The sequence below is a fragment of the Trichomycterus rosablanca genome, chromosome 1 (genome assembly GCF_030014385.1).
Source record: "Trichomycterus rosablanca isolate fTriRos1 chromosome 1, fTriRos1.hap1, whole genome shotgun sequence".
NCBI lineage: Eukaryota > Metazoa > Chordata > Actinopteri > Siluriformes > Trichomycteridae > Trichomycterus > Trichomycterus rosablanca.
The window spans coordinates 6,464,917-6,486,015 of NC_085988.1; the positions used below are offsets into that span (position 1 = coordinate 6,464,917).

Below are 21,099 nucleotides of genomic sequence, written 5' to 3' on the forward strand. Positions count from 1 at the left end.
ACACCCCCATACCATGACAGACCCTGGTACTGACACACCCCCATACCATGACAGACCCTGGTACTGACACACCCCCATACCATGACAGACTCTGGTACTGACACACCCCCATACCATGAAAGACCCTGGTACTGACACACCCCCATACCATGACAGACCCTGGTACTGACACACCCCCATACCATGACAGACCCTGGTACTGACACACCCCCATACCATGACAGACTCTGGTACTGACACACCCCCATACCATGACAGACCCTGGTACTGACACACCCCCATACCATGACAGACCCTGGTACTGACACACCCTCATACCATGATACACCCTGGTACTGACACACCCCCATACCATGACAGACTCTGGTACTGACACACCCCCATACTATGACAGACCCTGGTACTGACACACCCCCATACCATGACAGACCCTGGTACTGACACACCCCCATACCATGACAGACTCTGGTACTGACACACCCCCATACCATGACAGACCCTGGTACTGACACACCCCCATACCATGACAGACCCTGGTACTGACACACCCTCATACCATGATACACCCTGGTACTGACACACCCCCATACCATGACAGACTCTGGTACTGACACACCCCCATACTATGACAGACCCTGGTACTGACACACCCCCATACCATGACAGACCCTGGTACTGACACACCCCCATACCATGACAGACTCTGGTACTGACACACCCCCATACCATGAAAGACCCTGGTACTGACACACCCCCATACCATGACAGACCCTGGTACTGACACACCCCCATACCATGACAGACCCTGGTACTGACACACCCCCATACCATGACAGACTCTGGTACTGACACACCCCCATACCATGACAGACTCTGGTACTGACACACCCCCATACCATGACAGACCCTGGTACTGACACACCCCCATACCATGACAGACCCTGATACTGATACACCCCCATACCATGACACACCCTGGTACTGACACACCCCATACCATGACAGACCCTGGTACTGACACACCCTCATACCATGATACACCCTGGTACTGACACACCCCCATACCATGACAGACCCTGGTACTGACACACCCCCATACCATGATACACCCTGGCTTTTGGACTTGTTGCTAATAACAGTCTGGATCCTTTTCGTATTTGGTCTGGAGCACACGGCGTCCATTTGTTCCAAAAAAGACCTGGATTGCTGATATATCTGACCAGAAGACACGTTTCCACTGTGTGATGGTCCGTCCTAGATGCCCCCGAGCCCAGAGAAGTCGACGCCGCTTCAGAACATGGTTAACATAAGGCTTCTTTATTGCACTGATTTCGGGTTGTAAATTCAGGCTCGTCAGGGACAGTTTAACTGTTTTCGGTACATGGAGGAAGACGTTGCCAGCGTGCTAGCGGGTTGTGCAGCCTTAGCCCATCGGTTTGAATTTCCTGATGCTAACTGTGTTAGCTTAGTGAGCTAAAACTGTGTCTAAATAATCTGCCTTATGAGTTTCATGTCTTATTAGAATCCTCTCTACTGAGGCAGCTGATCAGGTAGGTAGTGGCAGCAGGGCAGCTCACATTATTTTCATTATATAATTTTGTAAGTGTTAAATGATACGTACACCTGCGCTCACATCAATCTCTGGAGGTCGGCAGTGATCCTTTACAATTTGGCCTCCTGATTTTTTGCCCCCCATCCACAAGCTCTGTCATAAATGCCCCTCAAGGGCACGAGAGAAGGACGTGCCGCATTTTTCATGTCAGGGTGCACGTTTTCTTTTCGGCTCTTTAGCTTTTATCATCAGCCGTAAAACGCGTTGGGCTATCAGGCGCCGCCGTCTCACCCATGACTGATATAATTGATGCTAACTTGCTGATTTAAAGCCACACGCACTGAGCTTGAATTGATCCTGGACCGGAGAGATCAGGGTCATTAATACTGCCAAATCTGGGACTGTACAGGGTGTGGACGAGCATCAGCTTGATGGACATCCCATTCCGATACCAATGCTATAAATATACAAATATACAAATACCTCCACCCATGTTTCCATAAGATTTTGCAGTGTGTCTGTTGGAATTTGTGCTAATTGTGACAAAATAGAAATAAAAAAGCTTGGCTCGTACTCGATTGAGGCTAATATCATCCTTACTGTGAAACATGGTGGTGGCAGCATCAGTATATAAAGGTGCTTCTCAGTGGCAGGGACTGGGCTAATACAAATATAGTAATAATAATCCACTGATCAGGTATAACATTATGACCACCTTCCTAATATAGTGTTGGTCCCCCGCTTTTGCTGCCAAAACAGCCCTGACCCGTCAAGGCATGGACTCCACACCACCTGGCACCACGATGTCAGCAGCAGCTCCTGTAACTCCTGTAAGTTGTGAGGTGGAGCCTCCATGGATCGGACTTGTTTGTCCAGCACGTCCCACAGATGCTCGATCGGATCGAGATCTGGGGAATTTGGAGGCCAGGTCGACACCTCAAACTGGTTGTTTTGCTCCTCAAACCGTTCCTGAAGCATTTTAGTTTTGTGCTGAAAGAGGCCACAGATATCAGGGAAGCGTCTCCATGAGAGGGTGAACATGGTCTACAACAATGCTTAGGTAGGTGCTACGTGTCAAAGTAACATCCACATGGATGGCAGGACCCAAAGTTTCCTAGCAGAACGTTGCCCAAAGCATCACACTGTCTCCGCTGCCTTGCCTTCTTCCCACAATGCATCCTGGTGCCATGTGTTCCGCGGGTAAGCGACACACACACACCCAGACGTCCACGTGATGTAAAAAAAACCTGATTCATCAGACCAGACCACCTTCTTCCATTGCTCCGTGGTCCAGTTCTGATGTGCACATGCCCATTGTTGGTGCTTTCAGTGGTGGACAGGGGTCAGCATGGGCACCCTGACTGATCTGCAGCAACAAACTGTGCTGCTCTGTGTATTCTGACACCTTTCTATCAGAACCAGCATGAACTTCTTCAGCAGTCTATGATGACGTGGTCCCCTTCCACCTCGGCGTTGTGCACCTCCTCCACCTTCAAATTCTTCAGCACGCCGGACCTGTGACCTGAGACGGACACAAAGTATCCCGTCAGCAGTCCGAACACCTGTCGCAGGTTCTCCCTGGAGCCGTCCTTGAGGGACTCTGCGGGAAGAGAAGAGAAAAGAATGGACGGTCGGACAGGGTCTGTCTCGCGCGCGTGCGATGGAGCGAAAGAGACGCGTGCACTCACCGATCTTGGCGGGAAGTATAAGGCTGGCCTCCCTGCGGAAGCTCTTCAAGTCTTGGCCGGAGACTATGTTCTCTGCGGGGCGAAAAGAGCACGAGAGGGGTTATCGGTCACGGCCACGGACTCCACGGACCTACCGTGAGGTGTTCGGGCGCGAGACTCACTGGTCACCTGCTTGCGGACGGACTGTCTATGACAGGTCACGTCCTTCTGGATGTCACGTAGTCTCAACTTCATCTCATTACGCAGCCATAAGAACTGCACGCCGCTCAAGTTCAACGTTTTCCTCGGTACGTAGGCGAGGAACTCAAAGAACTTACGAAGGCTCATGAGATTACTGCGTATGGTGGTGGCGGCCAGCTTGTCTTCGAGCAAGACTCGGATCCAACTGAAAAACAGACGTGAGAGCACGGGACACGCACGCACAAACACACACACACACACACACACACACACACTCAAACACACACACACACACACACACACTCAAACACACACACACACACACACACACACACTCAAACACACACACACACACACACACACTCAAACACACTCAAACACACTCAAACACACACACACACGCGCGTAAATCGGCGAGGAGGGACGAGCACGCACGGCGAAGGAGGACGCGTGTCCGATACTAACTTTCTGATGCAGCTGTGCGAACTGAGGAACACAAAGTTCCCCTTGATGAGGCGGCCCTCGCCCGCAAAGATCAAGAATCGCCTCACGTGGCTGACCGAGCCCTTTCCGTTCTCGATCTTCTTTGAGGACGGGTTCGTCCCGACGCATTGGCTCAGGAAATCCTGCAACAATTTCTCGGTGAGAGCGAAAAGAACGGAGGAGTCAAAGACGACGCCTCTGGCATCTCGTGGGAAGAGGTCGTCGCGTACTGACGAGGTGGACGCACTCACCGTACACGGGAGACTCGTGCTTGCGGAAACTCTCGCGCCTGGAGAACTTCTTCCTGAGCGACTTCTTGGGACTCCGCGACACCAGCCTCTGGAGACGCCCCAGCTCGTATAAGTTCTCCTGACATTGGGATCTGGGGCAGATCCCCTGAGGCACGATGCCCAGCCGGGACTCCAGCTCGATGACCCTGCGCGCCAAGGCCAGGCAGGCGGGGTTCTGGCAGTCGGAGCCGGGGCCCGGCTGCGCCTCGTCCGGCCTCTCGGCGGCGGCGGCCTCGCCTTCCGACGCGGCCGCGGCCTGCAAGGCGACGAGGGGCGTGGACGCAGGAGGGTACAGCCTCCCCGTGTGTCCGATGTCCAGGGTGGTGACCATCGCCAGAGCTCGTCTGTTGGATCGGATCACACGGGCCATCAATGAGCCTTGGCCGCTCATGACCCTGACGCCGGTTTACCACTGTTCCCTCCTTGGAGCACTTTTGATAGATACTGACCACTGCAGACTGGGACACACCCCACAAGAGCTGCAGTTTTGGAGATGCTCTGACCCAGTCGTCTAACCGTCACAATTTGGCCCTCGTCAAACTCGATCAGATCCTCACACTCACTTACTGCTTCTAACATCAACTCTGAGGATGAAATGTTCACTTGCTGCCTAATATACTCCCCCCCCCCACTAACAGGTGCTGTGATGAAGAGATAATCAGTGTTATTCACTTCAGCTGTCAGTGGTCATAATGTTCTGCCTGGTCGGTGTGTGTGTGTGTGTGTGTGTGTGTGTGTGTGTAAATACGTATATGGTAATAGAATAGATTGCCTTTATTTGTCATGTATACATGTACAGCTGTGCAGTATTCCAGCTGTTACGCCCCTGGAGCAAACAGGGTTAAAGGTCTTGCTAAAAGGCAGAACTGGGATTCGAACCCTCAACCTTTGGGTTATAGCCCGAAGCTCCTCCCACTAGGCCACCACTGTCCCACTCTACACTAGAGGTTAATGATGCTGAGAGCAGCAGTGATGATGATCAGCACCACTCTCAGCTACATGCACACATTGTGACATCATCATGATGACATCACCACACTCCACACCTCTGGTATAAGTTGCTGCGTTTCATGTGTTTGTGCTCATTTGATCTGAGACGCCGAGACAGTAAGCAGCATGAACATGTTCTCCTGTTGGACTCTTCCATCTGACCAAGACGAGCCGCACAGGCGGGTAAACCAACCGGAGAAGAAGGTAAAGAAGAGAAAATGGTGGCAGAGACGCCAGAAGGTAGAGATGCAGGACGGGGAGGGTGAGAAGGGAAACGGGGTAAAGGGTGAAGAGATGGGGCAAGGAGTGGAGCAGAAGGTTTTAGAGGACCAGGTAGACCAAACACCAAAGATGGAGAAGCAGGTGGTTCTGGGAAAAAACAAACCTGAGAAGAAAGTAAAGAAGAGAAAATGGTGGCAGAGACGCCAGAAGGTGGAGATGCAGGACGTGGAAGGTGAGAAGGGAAACGGGGTAAAGGGTGAAGAGATGAAGCAAGGAGTGGGGCAGAAGGTTTTAGAGGACCAGGCAGACCAAACACCAAAGATGGAGAAGCAGGTGGTTCTGGGAAAAAACAAACCTGAGAAGGTAGAGATACAGGTGGCCCCACGGGACCTGGTGGAAGAACCAGAGCAGGTCATTGTAAAGGACCAGAGGAGGAAACCAGTAAACAAGGTGGTTCTGGTTTGTGAGATTGAGATGAAGAAGTTAGAGCAGGTGGACCCAGTGGAGCAGGTGGACCCAGTGGAAAAACCAGACCAGGTCATGAATAAGGTAGAGAGGCGGATGGCCCCGCTGAACCTGGTTGAAGAAACAGAGCAGGTCATCCTGAAGAACCAGTGGATGGGACATGTAAAAAATAAGATACATTGCATAGAGAATGAGATAAAGAAGGAGGAGAGGCAGGTGGTCCAGCTAAACCTGGTGGAAGAACCAGAGCTGGTCATCCTAAAGGAGCAGGGGAAGGGACAGGTAAAAAATAGGGTTAGTTTTATAGAGAATAAGCTAAAGAAGGAGGAGAGGCAGGTGGACCCAGTGAATAAAACAGACCAGTTCGTGAAGAAGGAGGAGAGGCAGGTGGCCCCGCTGAACCTGGTGGAAGAACCAGACCAGGACATGAAGAAGGATCCAGCAGCTTTGGAGCAGCAAATATGGAAACTGAAAGAGCAGAACCTGGATCGAGGAAGCACTGAAGGTACGTTTGAAGGATTGTATAGATAGATGGTGGTGATCTAATATAGGTGAACATTAAAAATGGAATTAGGTTTCATTTCTCCATCAGATCCACTGAAGAACGTCTCCGAGGTGTCTTCAAACAAACCAGACCCCCAGCAGCTGCAGGACGACGTTCTTGTTCCCATCGTCGAAGCCCAACCTGAAGAGTCCGGGGCTCTGATGGAGACCGCGTGTGAAGATGAAGGTCTGGTTTAGATTCAGAAATACACGTTTGAGCTCCTTGGTTTTTCTTAATGCCAATCTTTGCTAAATACTTTCAAATACTGTCACCTGGATGCTGCTTTTTCTTTTTGTTTTGCACATTTTCATTTATATTTTATTGTGATGCTTTGTTGATGTTGTGTTTTACTCTAGATGCAAATTTACAAATAATATACACAATCAGACCTTTTTGTCTAATCGAGATGGGTCTTTGTTTTTGTAATTTATTGTTGTAGCACTCTGTTCCATGTTGAGTATATAAATAAAGCCATTTAAATCATAAACATTTGATACAATGTTTTTTTTACATTAGTAATTCACTTTACATGTAATTTGGTAATAAATTAATTTAAGCAACAAAAAAATCAAATGAGCCACTTGGGAGCCGAAAAAGCCGGCTGTTTTTAGTGAGCCGACCCAAAAGAAAAAAGACTGAACATTTGCTGGATATTTTTTATATCCAATCATGATACCCTGTGTTACCACTTCACCTGCTTATTATGCAATATTTTAAAACTATAACCTGAGTATTCTGTAAATCTTATTTTGCCTCTGGCCCAACTTTCTTTAAGTGTGTTGCTAAAAGCTAACAGTCTTTGTAATTTTGTTGTTTTTTTGTTGTTGTAACTTTGTAATGTTTATGTCACAGAGATTCTTGTTTTTATTGCTGATCACAGAATATCTCAGCTTTTCTAGAAATGGGTTTGTAGAGTTAATAGTGCACAGAAAGTTTTTAATGATAACAAGTCTATCTTCAATTAATCTTTACTGTCATTGTGAGTTAGATGATTTTAAGAGTTATGGGCTAAGATAGAATAAAAGAAGAAGAGCCACAAAGTTCAAAAACAATTATTACAAGAATTCCTTACATTCTTGTGTAAACATTTCCTCACACAATTGAACAGTTGTGTCATGTTACCTGCATCCAGGTGATGGTTTTCCATCTTTCAGTACTGGATGATGCACAGAAGTGTCACTGTTCATGATTATATGGCTGGGTACTGAAGAATCTGATCCTGTTGTTTGGATCTGACTGCAGATATAAATATAAACGTATAATAGTGATTTATGTGGTAATTATTTTAAAGGAACATTAAGTTCACATTAAGATCATGAAAAACGCAATCTATCTATCTTAATATCATTCATTGTTAGTTTGAGTGGTTTCCATTTTAATCTTAAATCAGTACGAGTCAATTTGGTCATGAACACACAGTATGTTGTACTGTTGAGTCTTTTGCTGGAATGGACTAAACCCCTAAACATGCAGAAAAAAACATAAATAAGAGAGCAGAGTTCAGGTACAGAACGTACCACAACTAGATAGGAAAATCCTAATTGCTTGTTTTTGCTCCAATAAATATATAAAATAAATATAAATAAATAAATATAATAATAAAAAGGACCATCCAGTCAGTGAAAGGTGCAAACACCAACATCTGTCATGCATCAGCACTTGTTACAGAATTCCACTGATATTTAAGTATTAAATGTCTCATTTATATGACTTTGTGTCCTCATTCTGCATGTGGAACAACAGAGTGGCTTAGTGTGAATTTGTTTGACAAAAAAATGATGTTGCGTCATGAATAATAGAATCAGGGAACCACCATTTAAATTATTACTGTACTCATGCTTTAGGACTTTTATTTTGTAATACAGGTGTAGTTAGTAGTACATGTCACTAGGTCCTTACAGCACTCTTTATTATTAAATTTACATTTATTCATTGTTTTTATATGTAATTGTTATAATTTGTAATTATTAATAGTATTTTTTATTTTTTATTTTGTAATACAGGTGTAGTAGGTGGTACAGAAAGTAGTAAGTGGTTGCTCAGGTAAACTACAAACTGTAATGCAGGTAAACAGTTGTTGTTTCTCTTCAGGTATTTTTTAGCTCTGATGTAAGAAACAGTGAACTCAGAATTAATGGAGGAACTTTTTTAAAACATTTAATTTGATGTTGTTTCTTCTTCACTGCAGAGTGAGTTGATGGAATTGTATTTATTTATGTTTAATTATCGAGAATGAGAAGAAAGAACCTTGAATATAAATCTGACATTACAGTGGTTAAAGTTTTATACACAAACATCTGACAGCAGTAAATAAATAGTTTTGGATATATGAACTTATTTACACCCCACATTTTAAAACTAATCTATTACCCATGTTTCTGTCTTATTATAATAATAGCAAAGACTTCAAAATCATTAAAAAATTTTTTGTAAAATTATGCACTGAGCCCAAATAAGTTGGATGAATAAAAATAATTGTATTTACAGCAACTATAAATTTTACATTAATTGAAAATCTGCACTTATGAGACTGTATTTATCTGGGCAGTAAAATAATTATAGATTTATCTTTATTATATTAAAACACATTTTAGATAAGTTTTGTAATAGGTGAGGAACAGTGATGTGTGTGTATATAAGTTGGTTCTCACACACACACACACACACACACACACACACACACACACACACACACACACACACACACACACACACACACACACTGCTGGTTCAAACCCCACTAATGTTGGACCCTTGAGCAAGCCCCTTAATTACATTTGCTTGGACTGTGTACTGTAAGTAACTTTGGATAAAAACTTCTGCTAAATGCTGTAAACGTTTAGCATCTTTAAATTAAATCAGATGAGATTTTAATAAATGTATTTATCTGCATTTGGTCTGTACAATTATTACAGATTTTTTGTATCTCTGTTATGAAATTATAAGATAACATTTATTACATTGTTCCAGCAGCTTAAATATAACACAAGTACACATGGAAGTAAGTAGAGTAGACTGTAAGTATGTTTACATTTACATCAGTACAGTGGGGCCAAAAAGTATTTAGTCAGCCACTGATTGTGCAAGTTCTCCTACTTAGAAAGATGAGAGAGGTCTGTAATTTTCCTCATAGCTACACTTCAACTATGAGAGACAAAATGAGAAAAAAAAAAATCCAGGAAATCACATTGTAGGATTTTTAAAGAATTTATTTGTAAATTATGGTGGAAAATAAGTATTTGGTCAATAACAAAAGTTCAACTCAATACTTTGTAACATAACCTTTGTTGGCAATGACAGAGGTCAAACGATTCCTGTAAGTCTTCATCAGGTTTGCACACACTGTAGCTGGTATTTTGGCCCATTCCTCCATGCAGATCTCCTCTAGAGCAGTGATGTTTTGGGGCTGTCGCTGGGCTACACGGACTCCACAAATTTTCTATGGGGTTGAGGTCTGGAGACTGGCTAGGCCGCTTCAGGACCTTAAAATGCTTTTTTACGGAGCCACTCCTTCGTTGCCCGAGCGGTGTGTTTGGGATCATTGTCATGCTGGAAGACCCAGCCACGTTCCATCTTCAATGCTCTCACTGATGGAAGGAGGTTTTGGCTTAAAATCTCACGATACATGGCCCCGTTCATTCTTCCCTTAACACGGATCAGTCGTCCTGTCCCCTTTGCAGAAAAACAGCCCAAAAGTATGATGTTTCCACCCCCATGCTTCACAGTAGGTATGGTGTTCTTGGGATGCAACTCAGCATTCTTCTTCCTCCAAACATGACGAGTTTTTACCAAAAATTCCATTTTGGTTTTATCTGAGCACATGATATTCTCCAAATCCTCTTCTGGATCATCCATATGCTCTCTGGCAAACTTCAGACGGGCCTGGACATGTACTGGCTTAAGCAGAGGGACACGCCTGGCACTGCAGGATTTGAGTCCCTCTCGGCGTAGTGTGTTACTGATGGTCCCTTTGTTACTTTGGTCCCAGCTCTCTGCAGGTCATTCATCAGGTCCCTCCGTGTAGTTCTGGGATTTTTGCTCACCGTTCTCATGATCATTTTGACCCCACGGGATCGAGGGAGATCATCAATGGTCTTTATGGTCTTTCATTTTCTTACAATTGCTCCCACAGTTGATTTATTCACACCAACCTGCTTGCCTATTGTAGATTCACTCTGCCCAGCCTGGTGCAGGTCTACAATTTTCTTCTTGGTGTCCTTCGACAACTCTTTGGTCTTGGCCATGGTTGACTGTTTGAGGCTGTGGACAGGTGTCTTTTATACAGATAACGAGGTCAAACAGGTGCCATTAATACAGGTAACGAGTGGAGGACAGAAGAGCTTCTTAAAGAAGAAGTTACAGGTCTGTGAGAGCCAGAAATCTTGCTTGTTTGTTATTGACCAAATACTTATTTTCCTCCATAATTTACAAATAAATTCTTTAAAAATCCTACAATGTGATTTCCTGGATTTTTTTTCCTCATTTTGTCTCTCATAGTTGAAGTGTAGCTATGATGAAAATTACAGACCTCTCTCATCTTTCTAAGTAGGAGAACTTGCACAATCAGTGGCTGACTAAATACTTTTTGGCCCCACTGTATATGAAACAGTAATATACTTTTTTGTAAGAATGAAATTTCACCTGTACTGATCAGTGACATGATTTTATAAAACATATTCTGTACATTTCAGTTAAATATATTATTCACCATAATGTGTTTAGCTGATAATAAGTGTCTGTACAATAATTAAACATATAAACTGATGCTACTGAAGACAGAGAGTTACCAGAACTATGTCCTGATACTGAAAACCTTCATTAATTATCTTATTTTTATAATAAAATGGTCTGCTGTAAGAAATAAATCTCACCTGTAGTGATCAGTCTGTTTTCTCTCAGGTAGAAACAAAATATTTTTTATGATTTTAAGGCTCTGTGTGAAGGTGTGGACGCTCCATATACTTTCAGTATCAAGAACAAACATCTCAGAAACGGCTCATTTTTAAGGCTCTTGACCACCACTCCTCTCTTAACTCCACCCCAAAACTTCTTCCCATTTGGCCCTGATTGCGAAATCTGCCTCCAGACGGGGAGTCACTATCTGTATGTCTATAAATATATATAATATATATGTCTATATATAATCTATATATATAATCTGTCGATATAGATATGGACAGGTCCCCCATCCGTTTTAATCTCTTCCTTCTCTCATACGCCGCATATTAAATAATTTTAACCCTTAAAATTGCCTTCAGCGATTCTCACAAGATGGAGTTGGATATTAGTTCGGATTTATTAGTAGCTAAAAAAAATCAATTGAGTTAGAGATCATAGTGCAAGATCAAGCAAGGGATTCACAACACAATTAAGATCACCTCCAAAAATAATTTTATGTGTATCCAGGTCAGGAAAGAGAAGCCCATTCATAAAAGCTACATCATCCCAATTTGGGGCGTAAACATTGACAAGTAAAACAGGAATTTGAAAAAGAAAACCTGAAAAAAATAATGGAGCTGCCATTGTGATCTAGAACAAGATTTTTAAAGGCTTAAACTGAAGGCTTTTTTTTAAAGGCTTCTTCCTCTGATGTACTAGCCCAGGGGTGTCAAACTCATTTTCACCGAGGGCCACATCGTCATTATGGTGGCCCTCAAAGGGCCGACTGTAACGTATCCTTCTGTGATTGCAGTCTGTCTTAGAGGCTGAATTCTGCATTTATATTGTCCTCCTTTACCACAGACACGGCCTCATAGCACAAGAGATGCACCAGTTTTTCTTCCTAAAGCACAAACTTGTTTTCACTTTCATAAAATTTTCTCCTTCTGCTTAATTTTCATAATTATCTTCTTGTACATTTTAGAATTATGTGTAAATATTTCTTAGCATCATCTACTGGCCGGCTGTGTCACTTTGCAGGTCACAAAATCAGCATGCATTTTGAAAGATGCAGTTTATTTAGGATTTTACAGTGTATTTTAAGACAATTATTCTGCACTCACTAATAACTTATCCCCCTTTCTCAGCTGGACAGACAGACAGACAGACAGACAGACAGCTCTCTTCAGAATACAGTCGGTTTTATTTGCTTCCCAGCTGTGTGATACACTGTGTGCATCAAAATGAAGTAAAAATACAAACAATAAAAACAATACAGTACAAAAATACAAATACAGTAAAAGCTCACAGCTGTAGTTAAGTGTTACATCTGGTACACTATAAGATTTAACCAAACATAAAATAGCGCTAATGAGTTAGCATTTTGATACTTATTAATAAGATACTTATTGCTATAGTAACTGTAACAGTTAATTACGGTAAATTTGTAACTAAAACACTGTGGTATACTCAGTAAACATTTACAAACAACTGAGAATATAAACGCCACTACAAACAATGCTTCTGTATTATACAGCAAAATAATTATCTGTATTTATTATTATTGTTTACGTTACTGACTACGCTACCCTGCGTTCTTCTGGCGTAAAAGTCACATGGCTTCTCAGCGAAGGTTAAAGTTAGTTGCCATGACTACGATGACACCAGTTGTCTCTTAAAGGCGCAGGAGTTAAATTAAACTCATTAAATTATAAGTGCGTCTCTGTAATGACTCGAACCATCACAACAATCATACAGTCGTTAAACCTCTCGCGGGCCGGATGAAAATGACGTGGCGGGCCGGATCTGGCCCGCGGGCCGTGAGTTCTGACACCCCTGTACTAGCGGAACGGGGACACATCGGGCCCCCTGAAGGAGAGCAATGATGCTCTGTGCCCATATTAGCATTACCCGTTGTAGCTGTTTTAGCTGAAAACATTCGCTCAATGGCGGATGTTTGGGTTCCAGAAGTCGTTTTCAAAGTAGTTTTTTCTTTCAAATTGCGTTACATCACGTATACAGATATAATTCTGTAACTTATCTCCTACTTGTTACTATTCAAAAACAGGTAGAAGATGCTTTATATTAACGAAATGTGTGCAGTCTGCAGGAGCGGTGCCACCACACGTCTACTCTGGCTCTGACATAACCCGGAAAACCACGGAGGAACTTTTTAAGAACATTTAATTTGATGTTGTTTCTTGTTCACTGCAGAGTGAGTTGAAATTTTATTAATTTATGTTTAATTATTGAGAACGAGAAGAAAGAACCTTGAATATGAATCTGGTATTACAGCGGTTAAAATTTTATACACAAACATCTGACAGCAGTAAATAAATAGTTTTGGATACTTGAATTTATTTACACCTCACATTTTAAAATAAATCTATTACCCATGTTTCTGTCTCATTATAATAATAGGCTGCTGGTTCAAACCACACCAGTGTTGGACCCTTGAGCAAGCCCCTTAACCCTCATTTGCTTAGACTGTATACTGTAAGTCCTTTTGGATAAAAGCGTCCGCTCAATGCTGTAAATGTTTTGCATCTTTAAATTAAATCATACAAGATTTTTATAGTTTTATTTATCTGCATTTGGTCTGTACAATTATTACAGATCTTTTTTGTATCTCTCTCATAAAAATGTTGTGTGTGGATGCTCCAAATACTTTCGGTATTAAGAAGAAACAGGTAGAGTCAAGCTTCATAAGAAAACACTTCCGGCAGTAAAACAGAAGGAAACAAACACGAACATTCACACCTAAAAATCAGTTCCAGCAAAAACATTTCAGAAATCTTTTTATTGATGTCTTAACAGCGAAAGCATAACATACATATCACAGTCATACAAAAGTCATCTCTTTTCAAAGGGAGATTAAAAATACAAATACAGACATACATATAAATACATTTTACATTTTCAGCATTTAGCAGACGCTTTTATCCAAAGCGACTTACACAATGAGCGGAACACGATGAGCAATTGAGGGTTAAGGGCCTTGCTTAGGGACCCAACAGTGGCAACTTGGTGGTGGCGGGGCTTGAACCGGCAACCTTCTGCTTACTAGTCCAGTACCTTAACCACCGAGCTATCACTGGCCCCGAGCTATCATTGTTTGTAAATATACAAACAATAAAAAAAAACATACAATAAAAAAGAGTTACCCCTCCACTCCCCCCGACCACCAACTCAGGAAGATCTCTTAAGTAAGTAATGAAGGGCTGCCAAATCTTATCAAATTTATTTGCAGAGCTCCTCAGGTTAAACTTAATCTTCTCCAGATTAAGAGAAACAATTATATCCTTTAGCCACAGCGACTTCCAGCTCAAGAGAATCCTTCGTCTGGCTAATAACAATCGAAATCCACCTCCAGACGGGGAGTCGCTATGCAATTATTTATTTTTGATAGCAAGCCTTTTGAGTCAGGTTTCAGTTTTTATACCGCCTCCCAGGGTCTATTCTCTGGCTTTAGGGTAAAAGAAGTGAAAAGTGTTTGGGCGGACTTGTGAGTAGCGGAAGAAATTTGTGGGGGGGAGGTTGAATTTGGTACCTAACTTTTCAAAACTACAGAAAACATTGTCCTCGTACATGTCACGAAAGCTAGTGATCAACCATTTTAGACCATTGTAAGAAGGTGGAGTCAGTTAGAGAAGGAGTAAACAAGTGATTTTGACTAATAGGAGTCAGCTCTGAAGCAGCTTGAGATTTGCTTAAGCCTCTAAGCTGAGCCTAAATTCTCAACGTCAACAGAACCACAGGATTGTCTTGTGTGTCGTTGTTGGGACAACGGCAGAGATGAAAAAACCAAGGCAGACAGGGAGGTAGAATGGCAGGACAAAGATTCTAGTCTACACCATCCTGTATCTGGTAAATGAAGCCAAAAGCAGATCTTTTTGGCATTGGCAGCCAAGTAGTAATGGAAAAAAAAAAATGGGGAGTGCTAATTCACCATCCGTTCTGGGTTTCTGTAGGATAGACCACCTCCTGATCTGAGGAACCTTTCCTGACCAAAGAAAACTGGTGATGGTCTCATCAATACCTTTAAAGAAAGATTTGGGCAGGTATACAGGAAGGCATTAAAATTAAAAATGAATATCCTACCTATTTTTTTTTTCACATTGAACTCAGAAAGCAGGAGAGAATTCCATCTCTGAACATCGCCGTACATTTTAGCAATTAAGGGAAAAATTTGCACGCAGGATGGTGGGCATGTTATCAGTGACGTTGATACCCAAGTACCTAAAACCCTCTGGTAAAACACGGAAAGGGATGGCAGCATGAGTTAAAAAAAGGAAAAGCACTCACTTTTTTGAAAGTTTAATTTATATCCTGAAAAGCGCCAAACTCTTTCAGTATGGATTCAACTACTGGAATAGTTTCCAGGGGGTCTCTGAGGTACAGCAATAAGACATCAGCATAAAGGGAGATTTTACTCTCTAAATCTTGTCTTAGAATACCAAAGGGCAATAAACAAGGGCTCCAATGCCAAGGCGAAAAGCAACAGGGATAAAAGACAACCCTGGCGAGTCCCACGATATAGGGGAAACAAGGGGAACAAATCGAATTAGTGCTTACACTTGCCTGTGGTGAGGTGTAGAGCAATTTAACCCAGGAGATAAGCCGGTCTCCAAACCCAAATTCAACCAAAATGAAAAACATATAATCCCACTCAATGAAAAAAATCAACGGTAAGATGTTTTCAATACACTTGGCCAGTATTTTGGCTAAAATTTTATGTTTGCAACACAAAAGGCTTATCGGTCTGTAAGAATTACAAGAAGTGGGGTCTTTATCTTTCTTTAACAAAATTGCAATAGTAGCTTGAGTTATTGTTGGCGGTAGTCTACCATATTGAAAGGATTCATTAAACATTTCCAATAAAAGAGGAGCAAGTTTAGCGCAGAATCTTGGTGTGTTCAACTTTGGACAGATGTGTTTCCCTGGAGAAAAACAATGTCTGCGTTCATCTGTTTAAGATGGGAAAATACTTTCACATTTTTAAGAGGAGACTGCAGTCCCTTAACATGTTAGGAAATGAACCTAACCTCGTGATCTACTTTCCGGTTCATTATAAAAACTGATCAGGAAATTAATTGGGCACAAGGTAATCTGACAAATGTGATAAATTGGCAGATGATGAGAGAGAGAGCAAGGGGAGGGGCACCCAAAAAAAAAAACATAACAGATAAATCTCCCCACCCCCCATATCCCAAATATCTATCCTGAAAATCCTTCCGAAATTCTACTGAAAAGTTTAAGCAAACCCTTTATAACAGGGAGAAAGCCACATATATATAAACAGTGTAGCACCATATATAATAACTCATAATCAAAACATTATAGGACCACCTTTATTTTTTTATTTATCTGAATTTGCTCTGTACAATAATTACAGATCTTTTTTGTATCTCTGTTATAAAAATGTTCTGTGTGAAGGTGTGGACGCTCCAAATACTTTCAGTATCAAGACACAAACACAGTAAAAACAAACACAAACATCCACACCTACAAATCAGTTCCAGCGAAAACATTTCAGAAATGCTGTAAATACTTTAATAATAAATTATTTATTTCTAAATAATAAATTATAATAAATACACTTCCAACAAAAACATTTCAGAGACGCTTTAAATACTTTCAGTATCAAAAACAAACATGTAGAGTCGAGTTTCAGGTAGAACAGGTTACACACACACACAAACACAGTAAAAACAAACACAAACATCCACACCTACAAATCAGTTCCAGCTAAAACATTTCAGAAATTACTCATATCAACCCCCCCCCCCCCCCCCCCCCCGATCTTTTTATTGATGAACAGCAAAAGCATAAAATACATATCAAAGTCATACAAAAGTCATCTCTTTTCGAAGTAAGATTGGAAACACAAATACAGACATCTATATAAATATACATACAATAAAAAAACATACAATAAAAAGGGGTTACCCCCCCAACCACCAACTCGGGGAGATCTCTAAAGTAAGTAATAAAGGGCTGCCAAATGTAGCCCATTCCAGCCTTGAAAAACATCATACTTTGGGGTGCTTTTCTGCAAAGGGGATGTGTAATCCCGGGACGACTGCATCGTATTGAAGGGAGGATGGATGGGGTCATGTATAGCAAGATTTTGGCCAACAACCTCCTTCCCTCAGTAAGAGCATTGAAGATGGGTCGTGGCTGGGTCTTCCAGCATGACAATGACCCGAAACACACAGCCAGGGCAACTAAGGAGTGGCTCCGTAAGAAGCATTTCAAGGTCCTGGAGTGGCCTAGCCAGTCTCCAGACCTGAACCCAATAGAAAATCTTTGGAGGAAGCTGAAACTCAATGTTGCCCAGCGACAGCCCCGAAACCTGAAAGATCTGGAGAAGATCTGTATGGAGGAGTGGGCCAAAATCCCTGCTGCAGTGTGTGCAAACTTGGTCAAGAACTACAGGAAACGTCTGACCTCTGTAAAGGTTTCTGTACCAAATATTAAGTTCTGTTTTTCCATTGTATCAAATACTTATTTCATGCAATAAAATGCAAATTAATTATTTAAAAATCATACAATGTGATTATCTGGATTTTTTAAGATTCTGTCTCTCAAGTGTTCCTACGATAAAAATTACAGGCCTCTCCATTCTTTGTAGGTGGGAAAACTTGCAAAATCTGCAGTGTATCAAATACTTATTTTCCCCACTGTATAGATTAGATTATATAAACAATACACACACACACACACACACACACACACTATACACATTATATACTGAACTGTGAGGAGCTCTTACATGGGTCCAGATAAAGGATCTACAGTGTATCACAAAAGTGAGTACACCCCTCACATTTCTGCAGATATTTAAGTATATCTTTTCATGGGACAACACTGACAAAATGACACTTTGACACAATGAAAAGTAGTCTGTGTGCAGCTTATATAACAGTGTAAATTTATTCTTCCCTCAAAATAACTCAATATACAGCCATTAATGTCTAAACCACCGGCAACAAAAGTGAGTACACCCCTTAGTGAAAGTTCCTGAAGTGTCAATATTTTGTGTGGCCACCATTATTTCCCAGAACTGCCTTAACTCTCCTGGGCATGGAGTTTACCAGAGCTTCACAGGTTGCCACTGGAATGCTTTTCCACTCCTCCATGACGACATCACGGAGCTGGCGGATATTCGAGACTTTGCGCTCCTCCACCTTCCGCTTGAGGATGCCCCAAAGATGTTCTATTGGGTTTAGGTCTGGAGACATGCTTGGCCAGTCCATCACCTTTACCCTCAGCCTCTTCAATAAAGCAGTGGTCGTCTTAGAGGTGTGTTTGGGGTCATTATCATGCTGGAACACTGCCCTGCGACCCAGTTTCCGGAGGGAGGGGATCATGCTCTGCTTCAGTATTTCACAGTACATATTGGAGTTCATGTGTCCCTCAATGAAATGTAACTCCCCAACACCTGCTGCACTCATGCAGCCCCAGACCATGGCATTCCCACCACCATGCTTGACTGTAGGCATGACACACTTATCTTTGTACTCCTCACCTGATTGCCGCCACACATGCTTGAGACCATCTGAACCAAACAAATTAATCTTGGTCTCATCAGACCATAGGACATGGTTCCAGTAATCCATGTCCTTTGTTGACATGTCTTCAGCAAACTGTTTGCGGGCTTTCTTGTGTAGAGACTTCAGAAGAGGCTTCCTTCTGGGGTGACAGCCATGCAGACCAATTTGATGTAGTGTGCGGCGTATGGTCTGAGCACTGACAGGCTGACCCCCCACCTTTTCAATCTCTGCAGCAATACTGACAGCACTCCTGCGCCTATCTTTCAAAGACAGCAGTTGGATGTGACGCTGAGCACGTGCACTCAGCTTCTTTGGACGACCAACGCGAGGTCTGTTCTGAGTGGACCCTGCTCTTTTAAAACGCTGGATGATCTTGGCAACTGTGCTGCAGCTCAGTTTCAGGGTGTTGGCAATCTTCTTGTAGCCTTGGCAATCTTCTTGTAGCGCAACAATTCGTCTTTTAAGATCCTCAGAGAGTTCTTTGCCATGAGGTGCCATGTTGGAACTTTCAGTGACCAGTATGAGAGAGTGTGAGAGCTGTACTACTAAATTGAACACACCTGCTCCCTATGCACACCTGAGACCTAGTAACACTAACAAATCACATGACATTTTGGAGGGAAAATGACAAGCAGTGCTCAATTTGGACATTTAGGGGTGTAGTCTCTTAGGGGTGTACTCACTTTTGTTGCTGGTGGTTTAGACATTAATGGCTGTATATTGAGTTATTTTGAGGGAAGAATAAATGTACACTGTTATATAAGCTGCACACAGACTACTTTTCATTGTGTCAAAGTGTCATTTTGTCAGTGTTGTCCCATGAAAAGATATAATTAAATATCTGCAGAAATGTGAGGGGTGTACTCACTTTTGTGATACACTGTATATGTCTAAACCACAGAGGAAGATCCATAGATCTATCACTCTTCATGGAGATACAGCTGAGTACTGGAGAATCTGATCTCTGTACTGAGATTGGACTGATAAATAAAACACAGTACAATTACTCTGAGAGACAGTAAGAATTTAAATGAACTGAATTATCTATTTGGTACAGTTTCATGTATTATTGGGCTGTGAAAAATTAATGCAAATTTTGTTTTAAAAGTTTCACATTAAAAAGTACAAACAAAGACACCCTGTGTAATGTCACGCCTCTTAACCAAGCAGCTGCCCCTAGTCAGTCTTCAAGCATGGATCTGCCTACTTTCTGGACGACATTTCCCAAAATACAATTGCTGATTATGTGATTACGCCAACCAATCAGCCCCCACTTGACAGATCATCTTCTTTAATAAACCACGCTTTAACTTTTTAATCTGCGAGCGTCTCATCTGTTTGGAAAATGTTACATGTAATCAGAAATATGTTTTAAATGATTATTTTATTTATTCTACTGTGATGTCATACCTGTAGAAGTGTATATAAGGCAGCGCGCTACTGCATTCTCATCATTCTGTGTTTAGACAGCGAAGAGAACAGTTGCGATTATAGATCATCTGTTCACTTGGTTTCCGATATTTTGCCAGGGCTCTTCCAGCTTCGCCGAGCCGGAGATGCCCAACATAAACGAGGCAAAAGAGAAGAAAAAGTGGAAGAACATCTTCAAGAGGAACCGTAAGCCTAAAGCAGGAAAGCTGCTGAAGGAGGCTCTGGAGGGCCAAAAGGGGATGAGGGTCTGGAGCTATGCTCCAGCCTGGATAAGACCAGGCACAATATTTACATGCTCTTAATTGAGGAAGAGCTCGATTCTGAGGCCGATTCTCTGATATACATCCCCTGGATAAGCCCAGTTATATCAGCCTGGATAAACCCTGGGATGATAATCTTTCTTCTACAGACAAGAAAAAGGGAAAGAAAAAGTGGAAGAATATCTTTAAGAAGAACCGTAAGCCCAAAGCAAGAAAGATGCTGAAGGAGGCTTTGGAGGGCCAAGTGCCCCAGCAGCCAGAAGGGGACGAGGGTCTGGAGCTACACTCCAGCCTGGATGAGACCAGGGGCAATACTGAGATGCTCCTGGCTGAGAAAGAGCTCAAAGCTGAGGCCAAATCTCTGACAAATATCAGCCTGGATGAGACTAGAGACGTCATCCTGGATGAGACCAGGATTGAAACTGACATGCTCTAGCCTGAGGAAGAGCTCAACTCTGAGGCCAATTCTCTGTTCAGCCTGGATGAGACCATGGATGTCAGCCTGGGTAAGACCAGGGGTGATGCTGAGATGCTTCTGCTTGTCAGAGAGCTCAAAGCTG

General features: G+C 42.5%; 2 protein-coding genes and 2 gene segments (V, D, J or C); 2 read left to right on the forward strand and 2 right to left on the reverse strand.

Moving 5' to 3' along the window:
* LOC134316959 (NACHT, LRR and PYD domains-containing protein 12-like) overlaps positions 1 to 21,099 on the reverse strand; it is a 512,992-nt gene that overhangs the window by 380,086 nt on the left and 111,807 nt on the right. The gene's annotated exons all lie outside the window — the stretch shown is intronic.
* LOC134317536 (Ig kappa chain V region Mem5-like) overlaps positions 1 to 21,099 on the forward strand; it is a 126,091-nt gene that overhangs the window by 39,557 nt on the left and 65,435 nt on the right.
* Positions 1 to 21,099, reverse strand: part of LOC134317509 (Ig kappa chain V-III region MOPC 63-like) — a 98,163-nt gene that overhangs the window by 34,109 nt on the left and 42,955 nt on the right.
* Positions 5,057 to 6,858, forward strand: LOC134317220 (uncharacterized). Its single transcript, XM_062997985.1, has 2 exons — positions 5,057 to 6,375; positions 6,463 to 6,858. Exons 1-2 carry the CDS (start codon positions 5,310 to 5,312, stop codon positions 6,609 to 6,611), a joined length of 1,215 nt encoding a protein of 404 aa, XP_062854055.1. The 5' UTR covers positions 5,057 to 5,309; the 3' UTR covers positions 6,612 to 6,858.

Excerpts from the sequence above, each read along its gene's own strand:
- LOC134317220 (XM_062997985.1), top strand. The coding sequence starts at position 5,310 with ATGAACATGTTCTCCTGTTGGACTCTTCCATCTGACCAAGACGAGCCG. Across the intron at positions 6,376-6,462 it reads GGATCGAGGAAGCACTGAAG|ATCCACTGAAGAACGTCTCC; the intron begins GTACGTTTGAAG and ends TTTCTCCATCAG.